Source organism: Phalacrocorax carbo, chromosome 6, assembly GCF_963921805.1.
Source record: "Phalacrocorax carbo chromosome 6, bPhaCar2.1, whole genome shotgun sequence".
Taxonomy (NCBI): Eukaryota; Metazoa; Chordata; class Aves; order Suliformes; family Phalacrocoracidae; genus Phalacrocorax; species Phalacrocorax carbo.
In genome coordinates, this window is record NC_087518.1 from 44,550,385 (window position 1) to 44,576,936 (window position 26,552).

The 26,552-nt window shown below is 40.0% G+C and overlaps 1 protein-coding gene across 16 annotated transcripts in view; it reads left to right on the top strand.

Moving 5' to 3' along the window:
- The window catches only part of DAB1 (DAB adaptor protein 1), a 477,466-nt gene that overhangs the window by 438,724 nt on the left and 12,190 nt on the right, over positions 1-26,552 (top strand). For 13 of the 16 annotated variants that reach the window (XM_064455005.1, XM_064455003.1, XM_064455002.1 and 10 more), the window contains 6 exons: positions 5,890-5,949; positions 18,250-18,306; positions 20,853-20,915; positions 22,048-22,156; positions 24,427-24,975; positions 25,795-25,922. In XM_064455005.1, the coding sequence (XP_064311075.1) occupies positions 5,890-5,949; positions 18,250-18,306; positions 20,853-20,915; positions 22,048-22,156; positions 24,427-24,975; positions 25,795-25,922 (966 nt within the window). The remainder of the gene's footprint in view (positions 1-5,889; positions 5,950-18,249; positions 18,307-20,852; positions 20,916-22,047; positions 22,157-24,426; positions 24,976-25,794; positions 25,923-26,552) is intronic. The other 3 variants (XM_064455014.1, XM_064455013.1, XM_064454998.1) reach the window with 2 other exon arrangements.

Genomic DNA, 26,552 nt, shown 5'->3' on the forward strand with positions numbered 1-26,552 from the left:
TTAACAAGATGTTTTGAAATTTACTGAAATAAGTCTCCTGAGAAACTTCTAAGATTTTTACAGAAAGTAGCATATTTAGAGATTAAGCTGTAATACCACAATATGTCTGTATAGAATAGAATAGAGTATAGAAATGTTAGACTTAGATTTCATAAATATTTTCTAAAATGTGGCTTGTGAGTCCAGCTATTAAGTTTCCAAATGAGAATTGTCATAATTTTTTAATACAAACTCTAACTGAAAAGGGAGTTACTTTGAGAATACGGAAGGTGACGTCTTGTTCTGATAGTAATAAATTGACATTTTGGTTTTGGCTTCTATGGGGCCAGAATTTAATTCAGAGAGTGAATATTTTGAAAAATACAACAGTGGAATTGACGTTATAACACACTCCCTTGTTGGTGTTTGGGCTATGATTTAATAAGAGAACTGAAATTTAAGTCTTGTTTTATCCAAGCAAAATATCTGGGAGTAAAGGTGATTATCAGAAATATGTCAATATATTCATGTCCAATATCCTACTGAGTGTGAAGAAGAAAAAAGATGTCATTTCATTTTCATATTTTTATGTGGAAACAAAATATATGGTAGTTCACTTCTTTTCCTCTGAAGGTTTTGTGTTCTTCCACTTAGGCATGTCAGTGGGAGGCACACTGAAAGAAACTGATTCAACCATTAGTGAATATTGAACAGTGCCTAAGGTGCAGCAAGAAAGATGATAAGAATTAGGATGCCCTAAATAGCTATTCAGCTTTTATAATGTCAGGGGTTTTACTTTGTGCTCTTCACAATAAAACAAGAACCTGAAAATGAAAAGTGTTGTGACAGCCTTTTGCCATGTGGCCCATTACATGAACACCAGCCTATTCTTCCAGTTTGGATTTAGCTTTTTAATTCATAGATAATAAATACATGTGGAAATAATTGCCATTATGTAAAAGAGGCAAAATTCACGTTGACTTCAGAAAATTAATATTGGGCCACAGGCGGTCTCCCTAGTGAGAAAGAATTAGGAAGTTGCTCTAATGATCATTAGAGGAGATTTAGGTCTATTCATTGCAGGTTTATGAAATATGAAACAACCTTACGCTGCGCTTTCCAACAAACTGGTTGTCCTGCTGCCAGCCTGTACTTTGAACTTGTTTCTTTAATGCCTGACTATGTTTTTATGTGGAATTCCAAATCGCCTTTTTCCCTTCTGTTTCATCTTTGACTTTTCCTCTCTGGCGGCTGGTGTAATAGTACATTGTGTTTGAGGCTGGACACGAGCCAATCCGTGAGCCTGAAACGGAAGAAAACATTTATCAGGTATAAAATCGCTAACTTCGGTGTTTTCATTGCAACGATTTGCAAACATTTAGTGAAGTACGTTTCGTGGATGGTTCACTTTTATTATTTTTCATTCATCACACAAATGTCTGGCATTTCATTCTGGCGACATGACATGAGTCATCTGCTGGTCTCAGTGTGGCTTTTCTGTTGTTTGTCATTTCAGCTTCTGCAAACTTTATTAACTTTGCCAACTTACGAAAGGCCTTAAATTTTTGAGTATACCATGTAAGGTGCTAAATAGTGGATTCTCTTTTTCTGTTAATTTTTTTAAACTTTTTACACCTATTCTAAGAAACAGATACTGAAATCTGGTGGAGGGCAGACCATCCAAGCAGTTCTTAGAAAGATATTTTAATGGTACTGCTCTTCTTTCTGGCTAACCGAGGAGATAACTGAGCAAAACCTAAGAGCTCTCAATGGATATCCCCCAGACTGGGGAAAATACTTTCCGAGTGCACATGTTATGTTACAGCCCAAGCTTGCATTCTTCACACTGACAAAAAATTGCATTGAAAGCAATATAAAATAATCTTTTGTCATTCATTTATCCTCAAGGGATCAGTACAGGGTTTATTAAAATATAATGTCATTCATTTTGTATCACATACTAGAGGCAAATCTGGAGATAGACAGAAATCTCTGTATGCTGTAAGAAAATTGTGATTTGAGGAAATCATTTGGTATGGAGAGAAAGGAGATTCAAGTAGTGATTAAACACTTCATCTAGCTGTACTAGAGGTTGATCTGCTAATAGAAAAAGCTTTTTTAAGGTAGACAGGAGCAGGGATAGAACAAAAAAGGAAAGGGTATTTTTTTAAATAAAGGAAAAGGTAGGAAGATAATAGAAAAAATGAAAGGGTAGAGTAGCTGTAAGCCAAAATAGAAAGAAGCTAAATGGGAAAGAGAAATGCAAGTTAAACATTAGAAAATAGCTATCTTATAGACCCCATGACAGGGTCATTAAGGTGAGATTAATTTAACCTGTCTCTGTTGATTTCCTGGCACCCCACCATGCACACTAGAATATGCATCTTTCTGCATCTCTAGACCAAGACATGCAAAACTCTCAAAGTGAGATGATGCCTAAGGTGGAAAATTTTCTACTGCATCGAGTTTTGAAAGTCGGACTATTTTCAGGAAAGCAATCTGTTAAAAACCACTACTCAAATTGTCAGTTTTATGCTAGAAAGAAAAATCCCATGACAACTACATTCAGACCAAAAAATTCTGATTGTTGTTCATCGAAGTGCAGAGCTTTTAGTGACCCTCTAGAGAAGGACCAGTGGAAGCAAGCAAAATGTGGTCGTCACTCCCAGTGTTTGGAGATCTTAGAGCAAACTCTGGTAGGGAGGAAGCAGGAACTGTGTTCTGAGGAATGGCCTAAACAACAGGAGGACTCTCTGGACATTTTCTTAAAATGGAAATAGAAGATGATAAACATATAGTGACGTCTTGCCTCATCTAGAGGTACTGCTGTTACTATCCTGGAAGCTCAAGGCTTCATATGACAGTGTCTGGATGTGATGAAGTTTTTTCTACCACACCACGGTGATCCACAGAAAATACCTGTGGTACATAATATACCGTACTCCCAATATATGCAGCCTGGCGTTGTCCTCTGTATTTACTATAGGCAATACCTTGAATACAGCAAATGCTGAGATTAGGGAGCTATGTGTCTTTCTCTGTTATCTGTTAATCTGTTAATAACACATGGTGAAGTATTGCCACCATAGACTTGCCCAGAGCTGTGAGCTTCTGAGTTCCCATGGACTTCGTGAGCTCTTGGCTTGCTATAAGTCTGGGTTCCCACAGCTCAGATCTTACACTGGCAAAATTGTCTTACAAGATTTTGATGAACTCAGAACTGTCCATTAAAAATTAAATTAAAAATTAAATTAGAAAAGGTCCTCTCTTCTTTTTTTTCATTTTTTTTTTGTTTGATGGAAATTGTTGCCAGCTCTGTTATTTACTACAAAGCCTGTACTACACTTCGGTAAACATGCATCTGCTCAGTAACCTCATGCATCCTCTCTTCAGCCTTGCCAGATCTTTCTTCTGTTGCTGTAGGTTTTTCAACCAAGAGCTGGCAGGCAAAGAGCTCATTTCTCCCTTGGTGGAAAAGATTGCTACCCAATAGGTAACTGAAGACGGGAGATAGGTGCCAAATGTGACTTTTTCTTTTCAACATAGTAGAGGTCACAATTTCCTTTTTAAGCATTCTTTCTCTGTCCGTCACCTTTCTTTGATACATTACCCCAAAGACTGTCTGTGTCTGTCTGCTCTTTTGTCTGCCTATGTAAGTTGCTCTAATGTGTTAGTTATGCAAGGGATTTGGTCACTGAGTACGTACCAGTCCTCTCGCCTAGTGTCAGATTTCTTAACAGCATCTCTTTGCCTGTCTGTTGTTTTATGGTAGTGAGGTGAGATTTTGTTAGGTGTTTTTGTATCATGTATGTAGCAGCATTGGTCTCTATGGAGAGGCAATTTCTGCTCCATCACAAGTTGACAATCTGAGATGGGGGTTTCTGAGTTGCGGTGCTTGTAGGTATGTCAAAGATGTAAGTATGTCAAAATGGTTCACACCCTGTCACAGGGAGAGCTGTCAGCAGCAGTAGTGCTGGTACCCCTTTGCTGAGATTGCTAATCAAAGGAAAAACAGGAGAAATGCCTTGCAGACGCCCAGTCTACGTAGCGATGCAAAAAAGCGTGATGATACTTAGCAAGTAAAGACAACAGGAAGACGGGTGGTATCAAGTTGGGAGAGAAGAATGTCTTTCAGAAAAGTTTCTCTATCTTGATATTAGAAGTGACAAGCTTTTCTCTAATGTGTTTACAAGCTGGAGTAAGAGAGGGATTGATAGTGCAGGGCAATGCTAATTCCATAAAAAGCTGTGGATAGGAGCGTGCAGACTGGGATGACTTCATGGAGAAGTAGACTGATGGGGAAACTTTCTTCCAGAGAGAAAAGAAAAATATGTGCTGCTGATAGTTTATAATTAGTTTATCTTACCATGTTTGTCCTCTTTTTATGAAGACTAAACTTTCCAGTGACTTACTAAATACAGCATTCTTGGTTTCTGCTCTTGCATTGTCCCTTAACGGTCTGTAAAAAGAGAGCACTTTATTTCCATGAAATTGAATTTTTCCACTCTTACCAGTTTCATGTTACCTAATGTCATAGGTGGTTTCAGTGGAAGAAGACAGTACTTTGAGAAAACCAAGGCAAGCAAGTATTCCTGGGATAGGAATAGAGGAGATCTTTTAAAAAGCTCATTCACGTTCTGTGAGGGTTCTGCACTCATGCTCTTGAAAAATTTCTGCAATGTGCATGGCCCCCCATGAAGACTTCGACATTTAAACATGAGCAAAGGAATGTTTGAACAGTAGAGTTTCTGATATACTATACAGAATAAGAAATTATAGTACATCTCAATGAATAAATAACATTCCTTCAGCTTCCCCTAAACCAGACTGACTCTAATATCAGAACTCCAACATATTTATTGTCATAGAAAATGAAAACATAAATTTTTTGCATATCTGCAGTATTATTTCTCCTGTTAACCTGTGAGGTTTCGTTAATGTCTGAAATGTGACCTTCTTATGCTGAATGCTCTTGTTTAGTGGAAGAGTAGCACTGATTTGCTAAGTGCACTTAGAGCATTCATGTCTGTTTGGAACATGTTTTTACTGTTCCTTTTGCTTGTGTCGTTTACAATAGGCGTTCAGTGCTTCTAGGAAGGAAAAGAAATATAATCACAAATTATAAATATGTAAACCAGCAGTCATTAGGCAAGCAAAGCACAATATTATAAAGCAACTGAATTTACATGAGTAGGCTATAAATGCCCAAGGTGTAAATCAAGACTGCTGAGTTAACTAAAGACTCGCCCAAAGTTTTTTGAAGTGCATCATACCCTGTCCATGCGAGGCTGTTGACTTCAGCTCCCTGGCTGTGTGAGTGGTTGTGCAGCCTCAGACTCTGACAGGCTGATAATTCCATAGTAAAATTTCAGAATTGTAACCAAACATTGCTTCGAGCAGCTGCAGGGCCCCATCACTACAGGGGTACATGTTATGACTTTATTTGACTTAGATTATTAAATGAATTGGAATGAAGAAATCTAATGCCATAGGCCAAACATCTCTTTCCCTCAGATCAGTAGCTCTACTCTGGAGCTCTGCCGTGGAGGAAGATGATGTACTGACGTGATCATGACCTTTATGTGCGTCTTCTAACTCCCAAGTAAAACAAAAAAACAACCGGTTACAGGAAGGAGATTCACGTGCACCTGAACTTAATGCAGCTGAACCTAACTGAGAATGAAAGTCTCATTTCTGAACACTACTGGGCTTTAAGATTTAAAAAAATTCAGGGTGATGTTTTCTTTCCTCAGTATTGTGTCCATTAATGTTACCGCTTGAACAAAAAGGGAGCTACCCTTGATTTCATTAGTATTAAATGACTACCTTGTACTTAAATATCAGTTGCAGATTTCAATTTTTCATCACAATTGCTTGTGTAATGACCTTAATTTTCATCTGCTATTGCAGGTTCCGACCAGCCAAAAGAAGGAAGGTGTTTATGATGTGCCAAAAAGTCAACCTGTAAGTGTAAGTATCTTCCCTATTTATATGCAGTAAAGATGTGTTTCTTAGCTTCTGTGACTTTCATTATTGTATGTAACATTTGGTACATTTCTCATGACGGGAATTTTATCAGTGTTCTGTCGTCGTTTGACTGGGTTGATTCAGAGTAACCAGGATTGTAATGTCACTTATATCCATCTCATTCATTACTTCAATCTCCTTTCTGTCTTCTCTGACTCATTCTTATGAAAGTCTCCATTTATAAATGTGTTATCTGTGGTTAAGAGTTGACAACAAGCCTTCTACACGTTAATGCATGAATCGTTGCTGCCTGGATTAGAAGGGTTCCTCTATTACCTCATGCTGTACAAGGCTTATCGCTCTGAGTGAGCATGGACTGCATTTTCTCCCGTGTGCTCTGTCAGAGCAGTACTTTATAGATTGTGCTCCTTACAGCTGCGTTTTGTAGGACAGCAGGGGAGGCGAGGTCTGAATAGAGTGGAGGTTGAGAGAAATAGCCTTAGGACAAGGTATGTCAGAACATTGTCTGTGACCTCTGTGGTGATTTTCTGTGGCTATAATGTCTACATCTCTCAGAAGACTTCCTGGTGAATATACTGTGCTGATAGGTAAAGATTTCATAAGGTGCTTCAAATCAAATGTTGCCAAAAACAAAAGAGAATCTATTAGAATTTGCAAAAAACACCCAACCAAACAAGTTACATCAAAATCCAACCTAACATACACCATAGAAAAGCAATTGTTTTTCCAGTAAAACCAACTTCTGTGGTAGCTTAGTAAGAGCAGTAGAGCTGTAGGGTAGAGATACGGGCAATTGCCATTAGTTTAAATGGCTGTGGGAAACTCTGAAAGGAGCTACATAAAGATTAAGTGTGCAAAAAGACCTCACTCAACAGATTCCTGAGTGGCAGAATGTTTTCTCTGCGTATTGCATTGCTTTCCTGGTTACTGTGGGCTGTAATCAGCCCAAGGAGATTTCCTCCCAGTGTTGCTACGTATTATTTCTGTAGTGCTCCAAGTATACCAGAGGCTAAGGGACAATATAGACTGTCACCTTAATTCCTTCTGTCCTGTGCCCTGCACTGATAGTAGACCGTTAAAAAATGGGTAATATGCTGTTGTATCCAAATGGCACCTTTCCCTTTCTGTGTATTAGCATTTTGAAGAGGTGAAACATTTATCCCCAGAACGTATAAGGAGTGGTAACAAGTGTTTGAGAGAAGTGGTGGAGTGACAGATGCCTTAGCAACAAGGCATGCATTTCCTGAAGGGTGGGTTATACTGTTTAATATAAATTTGTGCTATAAATAGCTTGAGAAATTGTTCAATTGTGTTGGCTACACAGAAAATTAGTATGTCTGGGCTTTACTTGAGAATGGAGAAAAACAAAGGAAAAGGTCAGGAATTTCAGTCTACTGCTTGAGGAAAATGCCTGTATTCAAGAGAGAGAGAGACTCCTTTCACATGAGGATGGGGTAACTTGCACAGCTTGGGCTGAGCACAGAGACCAAGATGTCGAATAAAAAAGATAAATGGTGGGGAGGGGCTGGGTGGGGTGCTGAATTGTGACGCTTCTGTGGTTTGCACAAACAAACTTGCCATAAATATTACTTGATAAGCCACTAGGAGGGGGGAGGCATCATCATGTTGTTGGGAAATCTAGTAAAATAACTCATGTTGAATTAAGGTATTTGTGGGCACAGAATAGCTGTAGACTTTTCACTCATTTCTCTCATAGTTCAGTGTTACAATTTTTCCATTGTACATTTCCGGTTACTTTTTTATTATTCCTTCAGTGATGTTTCAAATTTACTCTGGGTATAGTCTGTAATTTAGGTTGCTGCAGTGTGATTGGGTGTACAGTACACTTGCAATCATGTCTGCAGACACTTTGGTATTAGTCTGTCCTGGTAAAGAGCATGACTGTGAGATTTAGGGCATATGGAACCTACTCTGTAATCATCAAATATATTTAATCTGTCATCTCCATGAAACTGGTTGCCGACTTCTTTTTTTTTTTTTTTTTTTGCTATTTTGTGGTTAAATTTAAAGCGATTAGAGGTTTTTCTCCAAACAAGTTATGTACTTCAATTTATGAAGAAAAAGAGAAGAATGAGAAGAGGAAGAAATATGTAGCTGAGATTTTTGTTTCACATTTTTATTAGTATGCATTAAAAAAAAAAAGAAAAGCAGCAATAGCTCTTAAAATTAGCAATTTAATATTCCACTGCCCATCTGATTTATTGCTCACCCTGCCACATCTGAGACTCTCTGTCATTGAGACACTTGCCATAATTTTTTTCTTCAATTTATAGCTGTCATTATTATATAAACCTCTAAAATCCAATCTGAGGGCAAATAATCTAGCTCATCTACCTGGTTTAAATATATAAGGGCACTTTCTTTATTAGGAGATCTTGCTTTCATTAATTTCATAATGGATTAATAAAGTGAGAAACTTTTTGTAGCTCCTAATAGGTTTCAGGCACCATGAATTCTCTCTCCCAACAATAAATACAACACTATAAAAATGCAGCAAGTTTTGCTTCAGTTAAACAGAATTGCTCACATTCCCTGGACAGAGGTCAATTTTCGATCTTGGGATTCTTTTCCTCTGGTGTGTTCTCAGGCAAGTTATCTCTAGTCTCTGCACATAGAAGTGAGGGATACTGAAGTAGTCATCTGCGTACCCTCCACGCTTGACTCTCTGTAGCCAGTGGAAAGAAATAGCCGCTTCAGAGAGAAATTCCTCCTGTCTGCACGAGGTGTTTCTCTCAGGTGGGAATAAATGTACATCTGCACATCATTCTTCCGTGGCTTCAGAGGAACTTTAAATGACTTGCGGGTATGATAACTTCTAAATAGTCAGGCATAGATGGGGTGAGATCTACTATAGGGTAAAAGCTAAAAGCCAGGCTCCATTTTCCAAAGCTTGCTTTGAAACTGGGAAGTATAATTCATACTGGTTTTCAATAAGATCTATAGCTTCTTAAGAAACCAGGACCGTTTGGGCAAATACTGCTTTCTCTGTGCATATGGGATCCCATTGGGGCTGACGGTATGAAGCATCTTCCTGGTAGTGCCATGACGCAGAAGCATTCAACTTTGTATATGCATCGAGATAGCTGATGTACTTACACACTACTGCGCCGTTGTGTGAGGCCATTTGTCACAAGGCGTCAAAGTACTTTACAGTGTGACTTCTCGTGATCTCTGATATCAAGTAATGTAAATACAGTGCAAACGAGGCAGAAACGAATTAGTCTCGGATCTCAGAATTTGAACGTACCCACTGAACTCAATTATCAGGGGTGGCTGGTTGCCAAGTCACTTCTCTGACATTGGGATGAAAAGATTGCTTACTCAATGTAATTCTTGTATTTCCCTATCTCTTTGCTGCATCCCTTCCCAGCAAATCCTACTCTCCTGTAGATTTCCTCTGCCAGGCGTGCAGCTCAGCTCCAGATGCATGCTTTTCATGATATCCAGTATCCTCTTAGTATCTCTCCCCTCCTTTGTATAAGCTCAGACCTCTTGTATTCATTCCTTCTTGCATTCATTTCTCTTTGCTCCTTCCTTAGACCAGTTCTGCTATTCTCTGTTCACTGAGAATAGACGTCAAGCCAGACAAAGAAAGCAAGCTTACCCCAAAGAGCTTGTGTTAAGTGTACACGCTCCACATGGAAATTGTGGTTCCGTAGGTGAAATTAACTGTTCTAAAAAAGTGAAATGTTTGATGAGCTCTTTTTGTCATAATTTCCCATCGTCTCCCCATTATACATCCACATCAAGATCTACCTGTCATGGTGTTTTTAGTAATAAGAGTCAGACTGTAAATACCCTTCACGCAAACTGTCAGTCACATCACAATAAAACCTTCTCTTCTCATCAAAATGTCTAAACTATCTGCTTACAATTTTATGAAGGCTTTCACACAACTCATCTTACTGCTGTATAAAGATTCAAGGCATTATAGCTGATGCCTTACAATGCAGGCATTCTTCTGGCTAGTACCAGCTACGTGGAAAATATTAACAAACCAGGGTGGAATGGACAGGGAGTAATTTGGCTGCCCAGGGGCAAGGCATGGGAGGAGCAGAGGAAGCTGGGCTGGACCTGAGTACACTCAGGTCTAGAAGCTGTAAGGGCTGCCTGACCCTTCTGCCCGAACTAGGAAGCTGCATTTGGGAAAGCTCAGTTTTACTTCTGTCTGGCATTACAGTGCTATTTGCAGGTCTGATTTGTTCAGGTCTCCTGTCAGAGGAAGTGTGCCCAGGGTCATCTGGAAGGCATGGGCAGCCCTGGGCTCCACCAGTTCGTGTGGAAGGTCGGTCCCTGGGCTAATGGCATACCAAAATGTCTGGCAATAAAGTTGTTCAGAGCAGCTTTCCAGATAACTCTGAGCATTGTCTACAAAGCGAATTCTTTCTATGACACTTGGTCTGGAGAAGATCTTTGTAGCTGTGGCTTTTCCTTCATTTTGCGTCAGTGGCTTTACAGAAACAACTTGCAGAATGGTGACATTGACTTCAGCCTCACAATCAGGTGTTCAGGATCAAATTTTCAAACCTCAGATGAGAGAGAGTGCACAGACCCAGCTTCTGACCATCTGTGCCTGCGAAGATGTCGGTTTTCATTTACCTTTGCTAGAAGAGGCACCTGTGTTCAGATGTCCTGACTTAGTTACACTCAGTTAAACTCCATGTACAAGGTTTAACATTGCAGCGTGGGACATGCATTTTTTTTAACAGACACAGCTAGTTGTTGCAAAGTTTGAAAATGTATTAGTTTGTTACGATAATGTCTTGTGGCATGAGTTTCTTTGATGTTTTAGTGGGCCATTGCTATTTTTCTATATAGAAGCGGATGTACATACCATCATCTGTAGTGTAGACATTGCACTAACTATTCTGAGAAGGTTTTGTCCAGCACTGGAAACACCTGCTCCATGTGCTCCTCCTCTCAGCTTGGCTTTTGATTTAATACCAATATTAACTCTGATACTACTGCTCGCTTATAATGGAAACATTTAGCACCATGCCAAAGGTAACATCTCAGCTCTGAAGGTGAGATGTTGTTGTCACATACATGTCTTCAAGAGTGAGACTTGTGCTGTAGCTGGAGGCCCTTATTAGAACAGCCTCTCCACACATCAGCTGTTTGTTTCTGTCTGCTGTGTGGGTACCGTCCCCTTTACGACCTGCATCACCTGCCCTGTGTTATCTTCTGGGCAATTGCGGCAGATGTTGCTAGGTGGTCTCCAGCGATGTTGCTCACATTGCACTGTCATGTCTTAAGATACTTGTATCTGTGGGGTTTTTTTTCCTTCGCTTGGGGTTTGAGGGGAGCTGCTGGCATTGCAGGAGGGTCCCGCTTTCAGGTGGGTCTGGCTGATGCAGACCTTTTTTAGCTACTTTTTTCCTGGGGATGTTTTCTCCTTAATAAAAATTCTAATGACTTAGGAAGCAGAAACTAAATCTTCCTCCCTAGTCTTGCCAGATTATAGCATCTGTAATATAAAAGTGATGAGGTTTCTTCATGTATGTTACATGCATGGTTTATGTACGTCTTAGCACCTGAGCTCAAAGCTAGGGATATTTCAACTGATTCTTGAAAAATTGTTCTTGCAAGGCCAGGAAGAGGAAGAATATTCAAAAAGCTGTTAACCTGAATTCAGCATCTGATTTCCAACAATCTGGAGGGTTAGGTGTTAATCCATTGTTCATGTATAGACCATTTAAGATGATGAATTTTAATGTGGATGGTTTCTGAACATTGATAATATGCCCATGCAAAGTTCTGGTTTCAGTCCATCCATAATTTTATATCTAGCATGTCAAATAGCAGGTTGTAATAGCGTAGCAATACTGTTTCACAGATGAGAATAAAATGCCCTGATTTAATTATTCTTTTGTGTCATATCGGTATTGTGGGCCACATGTTGAGCTCTTTTTAATCCATAAGGGTTGTCCTGCTAACAGGCTTTCCATTCCCACATTTGTAATAACATTCCCTGAATATGATCCTAAACCCTGCACCTCCGGCAGAATGATTACATGCTATCAAAGCATTGAACTTACTTTAATTCCTAGTACAATCGTTTGGGATTCCTGCCTTTGGGATTCTTGTAAAGTATAATCCTTCAGGATTTCGGGACATAATCCCATAACGTGGGAAAGCTGTAATCCAGCAGCACTGCCCTTGATCAGTTTTCCATCATTCTCTCTCTGTTTGTACTGTACAAACAGCAAGAAACAAAGAAGCAAACAAAAGCTGCAGGTTTTGCCCTGGTCACACGGTTATCTTGTTGGATATAGGTGATGTGGGTGTTAGGATGGCAGTTTAGATTTGCACTTTTAATACAGGGCTCGGGCAATATAAATAAATTATAAACATTTCAGTGGCCCCTTACAGTTATGCAGCCTGTTAGGTCATATGTCTAATGGCTTCACGTGTATTTGCATTCCTAACTTTACCTGGGTTACTATACATTTTCTGGAGTAAAACTCTGTCCCTTTTGATACTCTCCAAAGCAGAGTAAAGAGAATGTAGCTGAACCGTAAGTCTAGCTCATTGACTGTGGGGTAAAGTTGTTACATATAGTGAATTTTTGTCTTTTATGCAATATGACTGATGCAGATTTTATCTGATGGCTGCTGATATATTAGGTTGACAGCTGCACGTTGTATTGATTCACTACATTTTGATTTGCTTGGAGGGTGCAGCTTGTAGTAAATTGCTAAAACATTTATTTACACACAATCTGCTTTCTGAGTAGTGAAGTTTGTAGCTTTTATCTAGTCTGTATCACTGTATGCATTAGATGATACCAGTTGAACAATTTGGTGTTTATTTACAAATTAAAAGGAATACAGTTCTAGGGAAAGCATTGCATGCATTTTGCATCAGTTTGGGGAGAAGCTGTTGTAAAATTTTGCAGATTCGTTCAGTGCTATCCTGCGTTATTAAGTACAGAAATTCACAGGTCTTGGCTTTTTTTGCCTGCTGAAACTCAGGAGATTTCAAGTTTTCAAAAGTACCGTGATGATCTGGTATTCAATAACGAAGATAGAAATAACTTGTTTCTTGCTTACAGCTCCATTCACTTGTCATTTTGAAAACCATGAGATAGACGTGTATAACTATGCCCTGTATTTTAAAATAGTAAATTTGGGGTTACTTCTAATTCTCTTCCATTGTTAAGTTTATTCCCTGCAAGCATGCAAAACTGTCTCTGCTGTCACAGTCTAGACGTGGAGTTTTGCTCTCACATGGAAATTTGTGTTCTCGTCATCACTTGTCTCTCCAATCTGCAGTTAAAGAAAGCCATCACATGTCACCAAGGCTGGCTGCATTGGGCCACCTGACCAGTGCCGTAGTCCCCTGACGTTAAACAGTTCATCTTTCCCCAGCTGAGCTCTTACTGTGTCCTGTGCAACTGTCCTCATTCCTTTTTTCCCCAGGGAGAACTGGTGGAGCTACACACTGGGGACAAAAGGTGCATTACTTTCAGAAATAGATCTTCAGGCAAGAAATGCCACTGATGCCAATGAATGTGTCTGGCTATTAGTCTGGATGGAAACCTGGCTGAGGCTGATGATGACAATGTACCAGCCAGCAGCTTGTCATTGGTTCCTGATTTTCCAGCTGAGACACCCTTTCTCAGGCTGAAATGAAATTTGGTGCAGGCTGACTTTTGCCACTGTATCAGCTGAAATGTTTTGCTCTTCCCCTTTGTTTCCAGTTTTCTGTTGAATGGAAAAATACGTTTCATTTTAATATCTTTGCATTGCATCAGCCGCATGCAATAAATTGCACATATTTGTAAAGGTACCTACCTCTAAAGCCAGGCTTATGTTTCTAGAAGACACATGTCAGGGCCTGTTAGTGCATGGTAAATGTAAATTACAACAGCTTTTGTAGCTTGCATCGACATTTTGACAGCCTAAGTGTTTAGTTCAACAACATAGTGATATTTCTGGACTTGCAGCATTTCTTTTAAATACATGCGATGCGGCCAGTGTGTACCATGGTGCATATCTCTGAACCCACCACGTAGGGTCTGGAGAAGATACTGAGAAGGTGGCCGTGTGCCTGGGAGCTTTGCACCAGCATCCTCTGTGCCCTGGGAAGTTTAATTATCTTGGGTGTTGTGTTGCCTGGGAGCAGCATGCGTCTGGCTCTAAGCTAGAGTCACTCTTTTGGACTCCTGATTTATTAGAGTCTGTCAGAGAAAAGTCGTAATTGAAGCATTTTAAATACTATTTCATATAAGAGTAAATACCTGAAGTACCCAGGGAATTCAGAATTAAGTTTCCTTCAAACAAGGAGAAAATAATTAAATGAGTAAGCGTATGTTTTGATCATATGAAGAGATCCTTAATGTAAAGGAAGCTATCAAGCAACAGTGGATCAATTCCTTCGGACACTCCTCAATAATCTGTTATGTCAATTAGTCTTAGCCATCCCACCTCTTTAGCTGCGCAGGGTTGACTAACAGCATTTTTAACTGGAACGTCCAGCGCTTCCCAGTCAACAAACAAAGGAAACTGGACAGTCAGTGAATACAATGAAGCTCAGGGCTGCCCTGTAGTTGGGTACATCATACAAAAGCCAGTATTTGGGTTTATTACTTCAAATGAAAATACAGAGGAGAAGGATTACCTGAAGAAGAATGCTCCTGACAAGTTAAGAGTTATCCTATGAAACTGAAAAGAGAAACTTTAAAGAGGAGAGTTCCCATGTCCCGTGGGATTCTGAGCGCTGGATTTGAATCCTGTGTAAGTGACAAATGCCAAATACATGTATTTTGGATACAAATCAATCAGTGTACTTTTATGGCAGTCCATGCTGCTGATGTGGCCTGTACTGGTTGGAAACCACCCTAAATGTTCACAGCAGCCTTGCAACTAAAAGGTTGTGCTCAGCTATACCTGTGTAAATCTGGTTGAGGGTAACATCGTTGCTGCCATCACCTCTGTAATGGGGAAGTGTTAGGGCATCTGAGGATCTTTGGGATCTGTAGGAGCCTGAAGATTGCAAAGGCATCCACAATTTTTTCTTCACACACCTATTCTTCAGTGTATTCTCTTCGATTATGAAGTAATTCAGCATTTCTTTGTTGAGTTATCATGCTACTTCATTAATCCAACAGTAATTTATAGGAAAACAATATGTCTGGTGGATGTTTTCAGTGCATCTCAACTTAGTAGACATGGCTTGACTGATGGTTGATTTAGTCACGATTCTGACATGCTCCTTTGTTATAGTTCTAATTGGTTTTTGGAATGAATTGTAGTTCATCAGCAAGCTGCTTGCAGCTCATGGAGCTCATAGTTATATCAACACTTGTTGCATAAGGTTGTGCAAATAACTGGAGCTTTGCTTAACTAAAATAATGATTCAAACCATCACAAAAAATATTTGTCATAGCCAAAATATTTACATTTTAAACCAAAATAAAACAAAAAATCTTTAGTTTGACTAATCATTTGGCATTTTCATTGGACTTCCACTGTAAAATACATGTTAGAAAAAGGGAATTGGAAATGCAGAGAGGCAGCGTGGTTTGATGATCCCTCTTGTGTCTGCTGGGCTGAGTGGTACAGCACTTACCCTGAGTGCAGCAAACCAAGTTTAAATCCCTCTGCTGTCTCAGAAGATTTGAATAGCTAATACCCAGCTCAAAGGTTAATTACTAATTGCTGGTTATTTGCTATATTTAGTAACCTTCATACTCTTTTTTTACATGCTGAGCTCTGAATCAGAGTACAGGTTAATTACTGTGTATTTTTTCGGTGCTTTTTAAGCACCATCTTTGCTTTGTTCTCTGAGATTTCAGCTTTTTTAAGACACTACTTTCATCATCTTGTTTGCAAAAGTATAGCAACATTAAGCACATTGTCTCATGCTGTAAGTCAGTGTAGATCCCTTGCCTATGGTATAACCAGGCTGGATAACAGGAAGTTGAATATTTTGACTTGTTATATACGTAGGAGTGAAAGAAGTATGGTGCTTCATATTTTTATGAGTGCAAGAGGCCTGTCTTAGATTTCCCTATTAAAATCTGAACTGTTGCATTGATTAGAAAATATATTTTTCAGAGTACTTGGCCATCAGAGGGAGTACTGTAGTGGAGGTGGATTGGTTTTGATTCAGGTTTATGAAAACGGCAGTTTACTTACCTCTTATCATTGCTTCTGTACTCTTGGTTTTTCTCCAGCTCTTGGATAATATGTTTTTCTTTAGTGAATAGTGAAAAGTGTCACGAGAAATTTCATTACTGGCTGGAGTGGTTTAAAAAGCTTGCTGCTGCTTTAAGAAGCCAGATTTACATATTTCATGTTTAAAAGATTTATAATATTTGTCACATGCCTGTGTAGAAAGATGGAGCTTTCATTACGGGTTTAATGTCACCGTGATACAAGGATTAATACTCTTTCCTCCTCCTTGGTCTGCGCGGCTGGTTGCAAGTGACTGGTGTGTTCCTGGTTGACTAAGCTGTAGAGGTGTTTTCATATTCAAGGAGATGCATTTTTGAATAATTAAAGCAAGCTTTTACATCACTCTGTGGAGAAATCCACAGACAGAAATACTAGAGAAAGATCAAGGACTGGACCATCTTTCCAGGCTTCTGGTTATTTTCTGTCATGCACTGGGGGAGGAGGGAGGGATTGTTGACTTTAACTGTGAAGGTTAAGCGCTTTGTATCGAAAAGCCGAACCGGAGGAAGGCTCGAAGGGCCACATTCTGCCCTCAGTAGGTGTGCTGCAGCCTCAGCACAGTCGTGTTGCAGGCTGTTCCATGCTCTAATAGACAGGGATATTTCACCCTTAGGAAGTGTCTCCTCACCAGTGTGTGATGCAGAACATGAGCTGATGGAAGATGCAGCTCAAGTGCTACATGATAATTGGGCACTTGGGGATGTGCTGTGACATGTTGGGCAAATGTTTTCTGCAAGGTCCCGCTGTAGCACAGGTGGGAATTTCTAATGGTCTGTTCAATGCTACGCACATGTTTCCTCTGTGCTGAGACACGGTTATTTCTCAGCTGGTTTCACAGAGTGATCGGTGAGGCTGGGGGCAGGATCTGCTTCAGAGCAATGCAAGCTGCATCCCTGGATGCGTGGAGGATGGGGGGGTTAAACGAAGGGGCTGTCAGAACAGAAAGTGATTAACTACTGGCCAAAACTGGTCCTTCCTGAAGGTGTAACCCTTCTGTTCTCATTTTAAGAATATTTTCAAGGTCTGTGAAGTCCTTTGAATAACTGGACACATCTTTTTTCACACTCCTTACCTGGGGCTGGGGGGGCACGCTGTCAGCACAAAGAGGTGCAGGACTGGGTCCTTTCCTGGTTGTGCACAATGGCATCTTCTTCATTTAGCTCTGCCTTTTGCCAGCCTGTTTTTTGGTTTGGGTTGTTTTCTTTTAAATTCAGGTCTGTGATGAGATGAGGGGAAAAAAAAGCATTAAGGGGTGTTTCTGGGATTTTTAAACTTCTTTGTTTTAAGATGGCGTAGGGTTACTGCCTGATAACTTGTAGCTTCTCAGTTATCCAAGATTTGATTTTTGATAACTTGCTTTTATGGTTTTTTAAGAAATAGGCTTCAACACTGCAATAAATGTTATCTGAAATTTAGCATTCTGAGGACACTGAAGTGATAATTTGTGTTAAATATGTAAATGGATATAGATATGTATGCGTGTGTGGGCAGTATACTCCCACGTATATTTACACACACAAACTATAGATTTAAATATAACTTGACTTTAAGTAATTTTAAAAATTATTATGGAAAGAAGATACGCATCTTAAATATGTTTGCACTGATGTTATAGTTCTCCTAGTTAAGAGGAAGCTGTGTTTTTCTACCAATAACTGCTTTCGAGTTTTTGTTGTCCAAAACTCAAATTTTCTTTCCCCTGAGGATGTTAAGTCCTTTCTTTCACCAAGCCAGTGAAAAGTTCCATTAATGTAAGCAGGATCAGAGCTCACTGGCTATCCTTATTCCTGAATTAATAAATATCTGGGAAAATAAATAGTTATGATGCAAGCAGTGAAATTGCCTGATACACCAGAAGATGAGATTTAGCACAAATACAGTGTATGTTTGCCCCACATCCCAGCAGCATTCAGACTCACTCTTTTGACTGCATGATTTCATATCTGTGCTCACCGCAAGATGGAAAGGGTTTTCATTTCAATAGTGAAGTCAATAATTATGGAGGTTATCATTTTCATGCTCAGAAATTCATGTCATTTTCATAAATCATTCATTTCATTTCATAAATCATGCTTTACAGCTGCAGAATGGAAACTTATTGCTGGACATTGATGAAAATCTTGTTTCAGTCACTCAGGTAAGGTTGTGACACTAAAAATGTTTTAAGGAAATATAGATTAAATCATCTATAGGAATAGTGCAATTTCAAAATGTTCGGCTTGGGTTTAACTTCACTGGAACATAGCTAATATCAGATGTGAATAATTTAAAGAAGTGTAATGGGTGAAATCAGTTCTGTAGTGACAGTGAAATCACGAAAATAAAATACAACTCTTTGGTGTCCAGAATCTCACGTGCTGCAAACGCATAAAACTACATCTATGTCAGAGAAGTTGCATTCATTTATTCAGGCTGAGCATTGGGTTGTAGAAATAAGCTAGACACAGAATCCAGAGCTGAACCATTTGGGACTTTAAAATCCCGCCTCTAAGTGTTGCTGTTTAAGACTGTCCCTAGTAAGTAAACAATGAAGTTCTGTTCCCATTAAGTCTCTGTTTACATCCTCTGATGTAGTTCTATAGCTCCTGTTGCATATCGGGCTTCTCTTCCTTGAGAAATAATTCCCCTGTAAATATATTTCTTTTCCTTGGGGAATATTGTGAGTGAGGATTTATTACAACAAATAGTGAAGTCAGCTTTTGTATCACTCCCTCCAGCTGCCTGTTTAAAAATCCATCCACAGAGTTTCTATTAAGAGAATTATATCTGTAAAGAGTGTCTAAAGATTCATCATCTTGAAGCACTCTGGAAAGTAGTAGTATTCCCATTTTACAGGGGTATTGAGGGACAGAGACCTGAGTTGCCACTTTTCAAATACATATCATATAATCCTGAGCTTAAAAGTGTACTATCAATTTTCAGTATTGATATGAAATGTATAATATTTTACTTTTTACACTTCCTCTTACTCTGTGTAACCACGTGTGCCCTGCCCTTTCACATCCCCTCTGGCTTGCTTTTCTGCTTCCTCACCTAGGACGGAAGCACTGGGGGAGCCTTTGCTTTTGACCTCCTTGAAAGGACACATGCTATTTCTTAGCATGCCAGAGAGGAGAAAACAGTGAAAAACCCACCAGTCATGCAGGAAAATGGTAGAATTAGGGATGGTGGTGAACAAGCAATTTGAAGACGTTAGGCAAAAGCAGGTCTTTCTGTACTTTGGTGTCACCTGGCATCTTTATTGCCATAGCACTAAAGCAATGTGATCTATTTAATATAAGACATGATGTGAGGAAATGTGAAATAATTCATCCCTAGGTGCATCATTAGACATAAAGCTGAGACTCATCCAAGCTGCTAGAGAAATTCCAAGTCTAAGTGATTGTAGCATTGCTTTTGTATATGAGTATAGAGATTGGACTGCAAAAATGTATAATCCTTTGAAATTATTATTTTTTGAAAGATAGTCTTATTTCTTAAAGGGTCATTTATAATAGAAATTTGAGGGTGGGAAAAAATCTTAGGGCAATCTTGCTCCTTCGGTAGGTTGTAAAGACTGACCATCCAGTGTGGTTAATGCCCAAAGTGCTGAGTGTTGGCTATGTTTGCAGGTCAAGTCTCCACTGAATTTCAAGCCTATTTATATGATAGGAGGCTGCAATGTTTGTGTGTCTAAGCTGGGGAGGAGATTCAGTGAACTGAATTAAGAATTGCAGCTTCCCACATGTGTGAGTGTGACTGAGTATGATACAGGGAAGAAGGAAAGTCACTAAGCAAAAGAAAGGCAGTGGAGAAAGCACAGTTCTTCAGTTCCCATCGCAGCTTTCCAGAATAGCCACCCCGATAAGGACAGTAGATGGGTTTTAGGTTTTCTGCAAAGCTATAAGGGATCCATGCTTTACCATCTCTGGACTCCAGCTGAACTGATTCGCAGATGCAAATAGGTGGAAAAGAGTCATTTTACTCCAGAATATGTGAAGGAGCTTTGATTATGCAGCCATTCAAGGTGATCCTTATTAAGAAAGTGATTTTCTCTTCTGGTCCAGTTGGGTGAGACCTGTATGGGTGACCTATTTTGAGACCAAACTGAAGGGTGCCCTGAGAACACATTTCTAGCATGAGTTAAATGTAGAGCTACAAATTTACCATAACCCAATTGAGCATCCTCCTTCAAGTCCACTTATCCAGGTCACACCTGTCCCTTGGGCAAGGGGAAATCAGGCAGCACTTTAAAAGCCCTTCCCTTCTGTATTCTTCTGCTACTTCCACAGTCTGCTGCTGCGTTTTAAGACCTTGAAATGGGGGTTTGGAAAAGGAACCAGGGAAAAGCACTGGCCATAAATCATACTTGGTGCTCACTGATGTTAAGGGCAGAGCAGTAATGCATCCAGTCCCATTCTAGATATTTTTTTTCACACATTATTAATTTTTTTATGGTGGACAATTGCCTATAGAATCATTTTATAGGATCAGCTGCTGACTATTTGGGTCCATCAGTGATATCAAAATCCCACAGCTTGAACTCATGTGCTTCCTCCATATGTGACTTGACATTTGAGGACTACGTGGCTTTTGGGGGATTTATATTCCTAGCTGTTACTAGTTAACTTTATAAGTTGTAGCTAGTTAACTGACAGTTTCTTCTCCTCAAAAATAAATGGATAATTTTTTTTCTCTTTACAGGCTGTTACCCAACTAGAGCTTTTTGGGGACATGTCCACTCCTCCTGATGTAACCTCCCCCCCAGTGAGTATCCAGGGAAACCAAACTGCGCATTTTTCTACATGCTATTTTCAGCACGTTTCTTGAGCACCTTTACAATTCAGGTCATCAGCCATTCCAGAGGGGAGGATTTCAAAATAGTTTTTATGTTGCAAGAAAATAAAAGTGAATCAAATTGAACGTGGAGTTACTGCTTCGTGGTGATGTGCAAAAATATCCTCAATTTCTATTTTTCTGATATAGGGCTAGGTGTCATGTAAGATATAACCTGAGCTGCAGATCTCCTTCCCTGGTGTTTATCAGAGGTGTGTGCTTCTCTGCACTCTGTCTCTCCACTGCACTGCAGGAAGACCCAGTTACAGCCTTCTATAATCATGTCTCTTCAGTTCCACCCTGTACATATCCCAGAACTGCCGTTAAAGGAAGGAAGAGTAAAGAGAGAGAGGGCTGAATGTGTTTTGAGGGCAAAGAAAATTTTCTCAACATGCTTTTCTGCATCATAAAATGAAAAAACAATAATTTTCCTATAAAGTTCTTGAAACTTACATTAAGCTGTAGGGGGGTATGAATATACTGAGAAAATTGAGGCACTGTCAAGTCATCAGTCTCAGATCTCCAAGGCATTCTGGAGCGTGTCTGGGACTAGATGTTCAAAGTCCTGTCTCCTCATCCTTAGCTTGCTCAGTTAGATTGGATTTCTCCTTTAAGGTAGACCTATGGTTCTGGTCGTGTTGGCTAATTGGAAGCAATACGTATTCACTTTTCTATAAATCCTGCAGATATTTAATTTGCCTTTATTGTTTCTTACATTAATGCCTTCATCTTCTGCCTCTACTGGTTGTCACCCATCACCTAGAATCACAAGTCTGTATGTTCTGGAGAAAGAAATTATGTCAATATTTTGCATGCGTTGTATTCCAGACAATTTTTTTTTGCCCTTTGGTACAAAGCCTCTAATTTTCTTTTTCTCCTGTCTCCAGCAAATCCTGTTACTTCTATTGCTCCTTTCCTTCTACATCTTCCCATTCTTTTTTCTTTCTCTTTCTTCCCTCCAAACCTGTATTTTTTGAGTTACAGATGATGTAACAGCAAAGTGTGTGCTGCAGAAACGGCAGCTGGTATGCCATCATTGTATTTTATTCCTGTTTTCTTGCAGACTCCTGCTACTCCAGGTGATGCCTTTATCCCATCTTCATCCCAGTCACTTCCTGCTAGTACAGACATGTTTGGTTCTGTACCTTTCAGCACTGCTGCCGTACCCTCAGGTAGGAAATCTGGGGAAATATGAACTTGACTCAAATTTTGTGATCAGTTCTCAGCTCTGGTTTGCATTTCAGTACTCAGGGTGTTAGTACAGTGGAAGTGGGGAAGGGTTTTGAGAACAGTACTGCAGAGCAAGGCAAACAAGTCTTTACCAAGCAGAGTGTACATTATTTTGAATTTACCCACATTTTATTAAAAGAAAAAAGCCAGAAAAAGTCACTGGGAGTTCAACCACAGTTCAGCCCTCTGGATAACATACCTTCTAGGTGCAGTAGCAAGAGAGAAAAAAAGCGTTTAGTTTAGCTTTGCTTTCTTTGCAGTAGCAATGGTAGTCGGTGCTATCGCCAGTAGAGAATGAGACATGGAGAATTTGGTTGCGTTTCAAAGGTATTCCACTTAGTCAAATCCTGATATGTGCTTTAGACTTCTCTGTGGTCCTCAAAGTGCTCGAAATTCAAAGCTGTGTAGCATTCTGCAGACATGCAAGGCATGTGGTTTTGACTGCTGATCTCTCCCTGGGATACTGGGAGCACTGCAAGAGCAGCGCTCTCAGCTCCACTTACAGAAAAAAAAAAAGGAGGAGGAGTGCCTTGAATCATTCAGCAGTGACTTTCTAATCGGTTAACTCCTTCTCTGATGGGCTGCATTGCAGCATCAGAATAGCCACTGCATCTCAGAAAGGTTACACTGATGGCGAAGTGTTTGGGGATAATGTCAGATGAAAGTCCTCGCTGCTTGGATGAGGTTACTGTGGGGTCAAGATAAAAGGACATCTGGAGAATCCATCATAGCCATCTATTGAAATAGGTATATACCTGAGTTACTGTTCTTTCATCACTCATTAAGTTAGTCTTTCAGAGTTTGGTTTCTATTTTATTTTTATTTGGGGGTTTTCCCTTTATGGTTTTGCAACCAACCTTACATTTAGCATTACAGAACAGCCTAGAAAGAAAGCAAAGGGGAAAAACTACAGGAGGGCTCAGAAAAACACTCAGGTTACAAACAGGAGTTTTAAAACCGACAGTATTGACAGTAAAAGAGAGGTTGCATATTGTGAAGTATTAACAGTAAATCGTAATTTAAATGTGAAACAGCATATCTGTAAAGCATAATACTTACATCAGTGGAACATAATTGTGTTACATGGTTTAATTTATAACATTTTTACAGTTTTAGTTTCAGATTTCTTTTTTTTATTGTAAATAGCAAAGCACCAGATCATATAATTCCTACACAACTTCTTGGTAGCTTGGAAAGTAACTGGGTAATAACCAAATGTCATTTTTTTAAGCCTGAATTAGTCTCTCTTTTTATGCGGTTTGGGGCACTTGCTTTGCTCTTCAGAGTCCCAGCGGTTTGAACTGTGCTTTAGAAGAGATAGCACAGACTCTTTCTCTTGCAAGAAGGTTGCACTGCCATTAGAGGGCCCTTGAGCTGTTATCTAACATACGTGAAGGTGCTTCCCTGTAACTTAGAACCAGTTTTGTCTCTATGTGATTGGCAGAAGTTGGCTAGTGTTGGAGTCACTCTCCCCCGCAAAAAATAAAAGCAAAAAGGACGAAAAACTGCAGCAAAGCTACGCAGAAGGGAGGGAGTCCTGGGTGTCCTCTTCCTTCCCTCTGCTTGCCCTGACAACTCATTTTCTAGCAGCATATCGACTTCTCTGGGAAGATGAACTACATCCCAGCCTGACCCAGTGCATCATGTTCAGTCCCAGAGATCCCTGCCCTGAGAGGAATGGGACAGGCAGAGGTGAAAGGCAGAGGATGGGGGGAGTCAGGGTAGTAAGAAGAGCCTGCAGAGCTCAGTGATGAGGAGCAGGGTTATACTGCAAGGGCATGAGTTTAGGGAATATTTTGGGAGCTGCTGTGCTTCTGGTAAGTGGATTGACCAAACTGATCCCAGCTGTGCTTTGGCAGAGCCCTGGCGAAGGGAGCTGCCAGACAGCTAGCTGCTGATGAGGTCCATGCACACAAGTTTTCACAGACCCAAGGGGGTACTCACTGAGGAAAAGGACAACTTTTGTGTTCAGATGAGAGCAAGGATTATTGCCAGTATCTACGAATTTGTGGGTTTGTATACAAGTATTTGTTCAGTGATGTGAATTCAACCATGTCTTTCAGTTTTCCTTTTAAGTGTTCTGAAGCTCTGGGAACACTAACGTAGCCTCCATGTTTCTAATTTATTGTGTAGATTTTTCTGCATAGTCTTGATAGAAGTGTTAAAATATTTCATCCTTTTTGCCCCCCCCTGCTCTCTTTATTCTTTGTAGGTTATGTTGCCATGGGAGCTGTTCTGCCCTCATTCTGGGGACAGCAACCACTTGTTCAACAGCAGTTGGCCATGGGTGCTCAGCCTCCAGTTGCTCAGGTGATGCAGGGAGGACAGCCGATAGCATGGGGCCAACCGGGTATTTTTCCTCCTACTCAGCAGCCGTGGCAATCTGTAGCTGGTCAGTTCCAACCAACTGCCTTCATGCCAACACAAACTGTTATGCCTTTACAAGCAGCCATGTTTCAAGGTACCATTGCTCCTATAGCTACTGTTCCACCCACAAGTGATTCCAACAGATCGAGTCCACAGACAGACAGGCCCAGACAGAAAATGGGAAAAGAAATGTTTAAAGATTTCCAGATGGCTCAGCCTCCACCAGTGCCATCAAGAAAACCAGATCAGCCTTCCCTCAGTTGTACCTCAGAGGCCTTCTCAAGTTACTTTAACAAAGTTGGGATGGCACAGGAAGCAGATGATTGTGATGACTTTGACATCTCTCAGTTAAATTTGACTCCTGTGACTTCCACGACTCCATCTACAAATTCACGTGAGTATTTATATGCTTTCAGCCATACCTCTCCTGAGACATGACTGCTCCTCAAAGCATTTCTTCTTTTTTTTATACAGTAAATTGCAACACAGATATGGACTGGGAACCTTCATGCATGGTCTAGCGTATTAAATGTGTTCCAGCCATAAAGAAAAGTATCAGGGAGGAGATTCAGAGTCCATTGAAATCAACTGCGCCAACAGCTGCAGTCTGAAATTTAATTTCTAAGAAGACAGTAATATATGTTCTGTGCTAGGGACATGCAAGCTAGTTGGAAAATGCCCATGACATTCAGCCTTACAAATGGTTTCACTTATGTCCCATTCAAGCCATACTTTGCAGAAATTAGGGGCTGTGTATTTATTTTAATACCTTGGTGTATTGGACATGTGAGGAAATTATTTGAAGAGCTGTAAAATAAGCTTATCATGTTCATAGCATGGAGATGGGGGATTTTGCAGATTGCTGAAAAGAGGAATTCACGAGGGACAGATTTACCAGGGGCCAGCAGGAGACCTTCTGTTTCGCTTACCTGCCATAGGGCAGGTGACTCATGCATTCGTAATGTAATGTAGTGGCGTCTCCCTGGTTCCTAAAGACATATGCCAGATGCAGCCAAACTTAATTTGGAGACGGCTGAATGAAATCAAATATATGGAATTGATAATGACTTCTGTGTTCAAATTTACCTCTTACAGCTTCTTGTCAGAAAATAATTTGAGGGCTCTAAAGCATGAGCAAATGTTCAGCTGCTTTGTCTTTCTGAACGAATTAACAGATATATATTTTATTGCTGTTGCGTTAATCTTTGTTCAGCTCCAACCCCTGCACCCAGACAAAGTTCTCCATCAAAATCATCAGCATCTCATACCAGTGATCCTGCTGCAGATGACCTCTTTGAAGAGGGGTTTGAAAGCCCAAGCAAAAGTGAGGAGCAAGAGGCTGTGAGTAGCAACAAGGTTTCTAAATACTGATTAGCTCTTTTTAGCTAGAAAAGACAGAAGTTACTTAAATGTTGTTTGGTAGTATCAGAAATAGCTATTTTAATAGGGCTGGGTGGTATTTAAGGGGGAGCTGCAGACAGCATTCACTTCCCAGTTCAGTTTTGATAGCTAAAAAAACGACAGTTATGTTGATATATACTAATATTGGATACAAACTTAGAGTTCATATGTTAGGTTATATATGTTAGTTGTATCCAGTGTCCTTTTTAGCATACCAGCATTCACTTGTTGATGGTGAGGGAGTCTGAGGTAAAACAACATACATGCTGAGGCTGCAGAAGGAGATGTGAGAGTTTTTGTGTCAAAAGACGGTGGTTGATGTCTTGCACATTCTTGCATCCCAGTTGCTTGCCTAGTTACATTCCGAAATGTTCTGGCCCTCAGTATGTGATTTCTTTGCCTTAGACTCAGTGGACCAAAGCAAGAAATGTTATCCAAGCCATGCGTTTAAATCACACAGTATCTTAGGCAGATAAGAGCCTAACTGAGCCAAAGGTAACAGGGAGTCTGTACAAAAAAAGGACCCAAAGGTACAAAATAACGCAAGCTTGGGCTCTTTCTGATTCACAT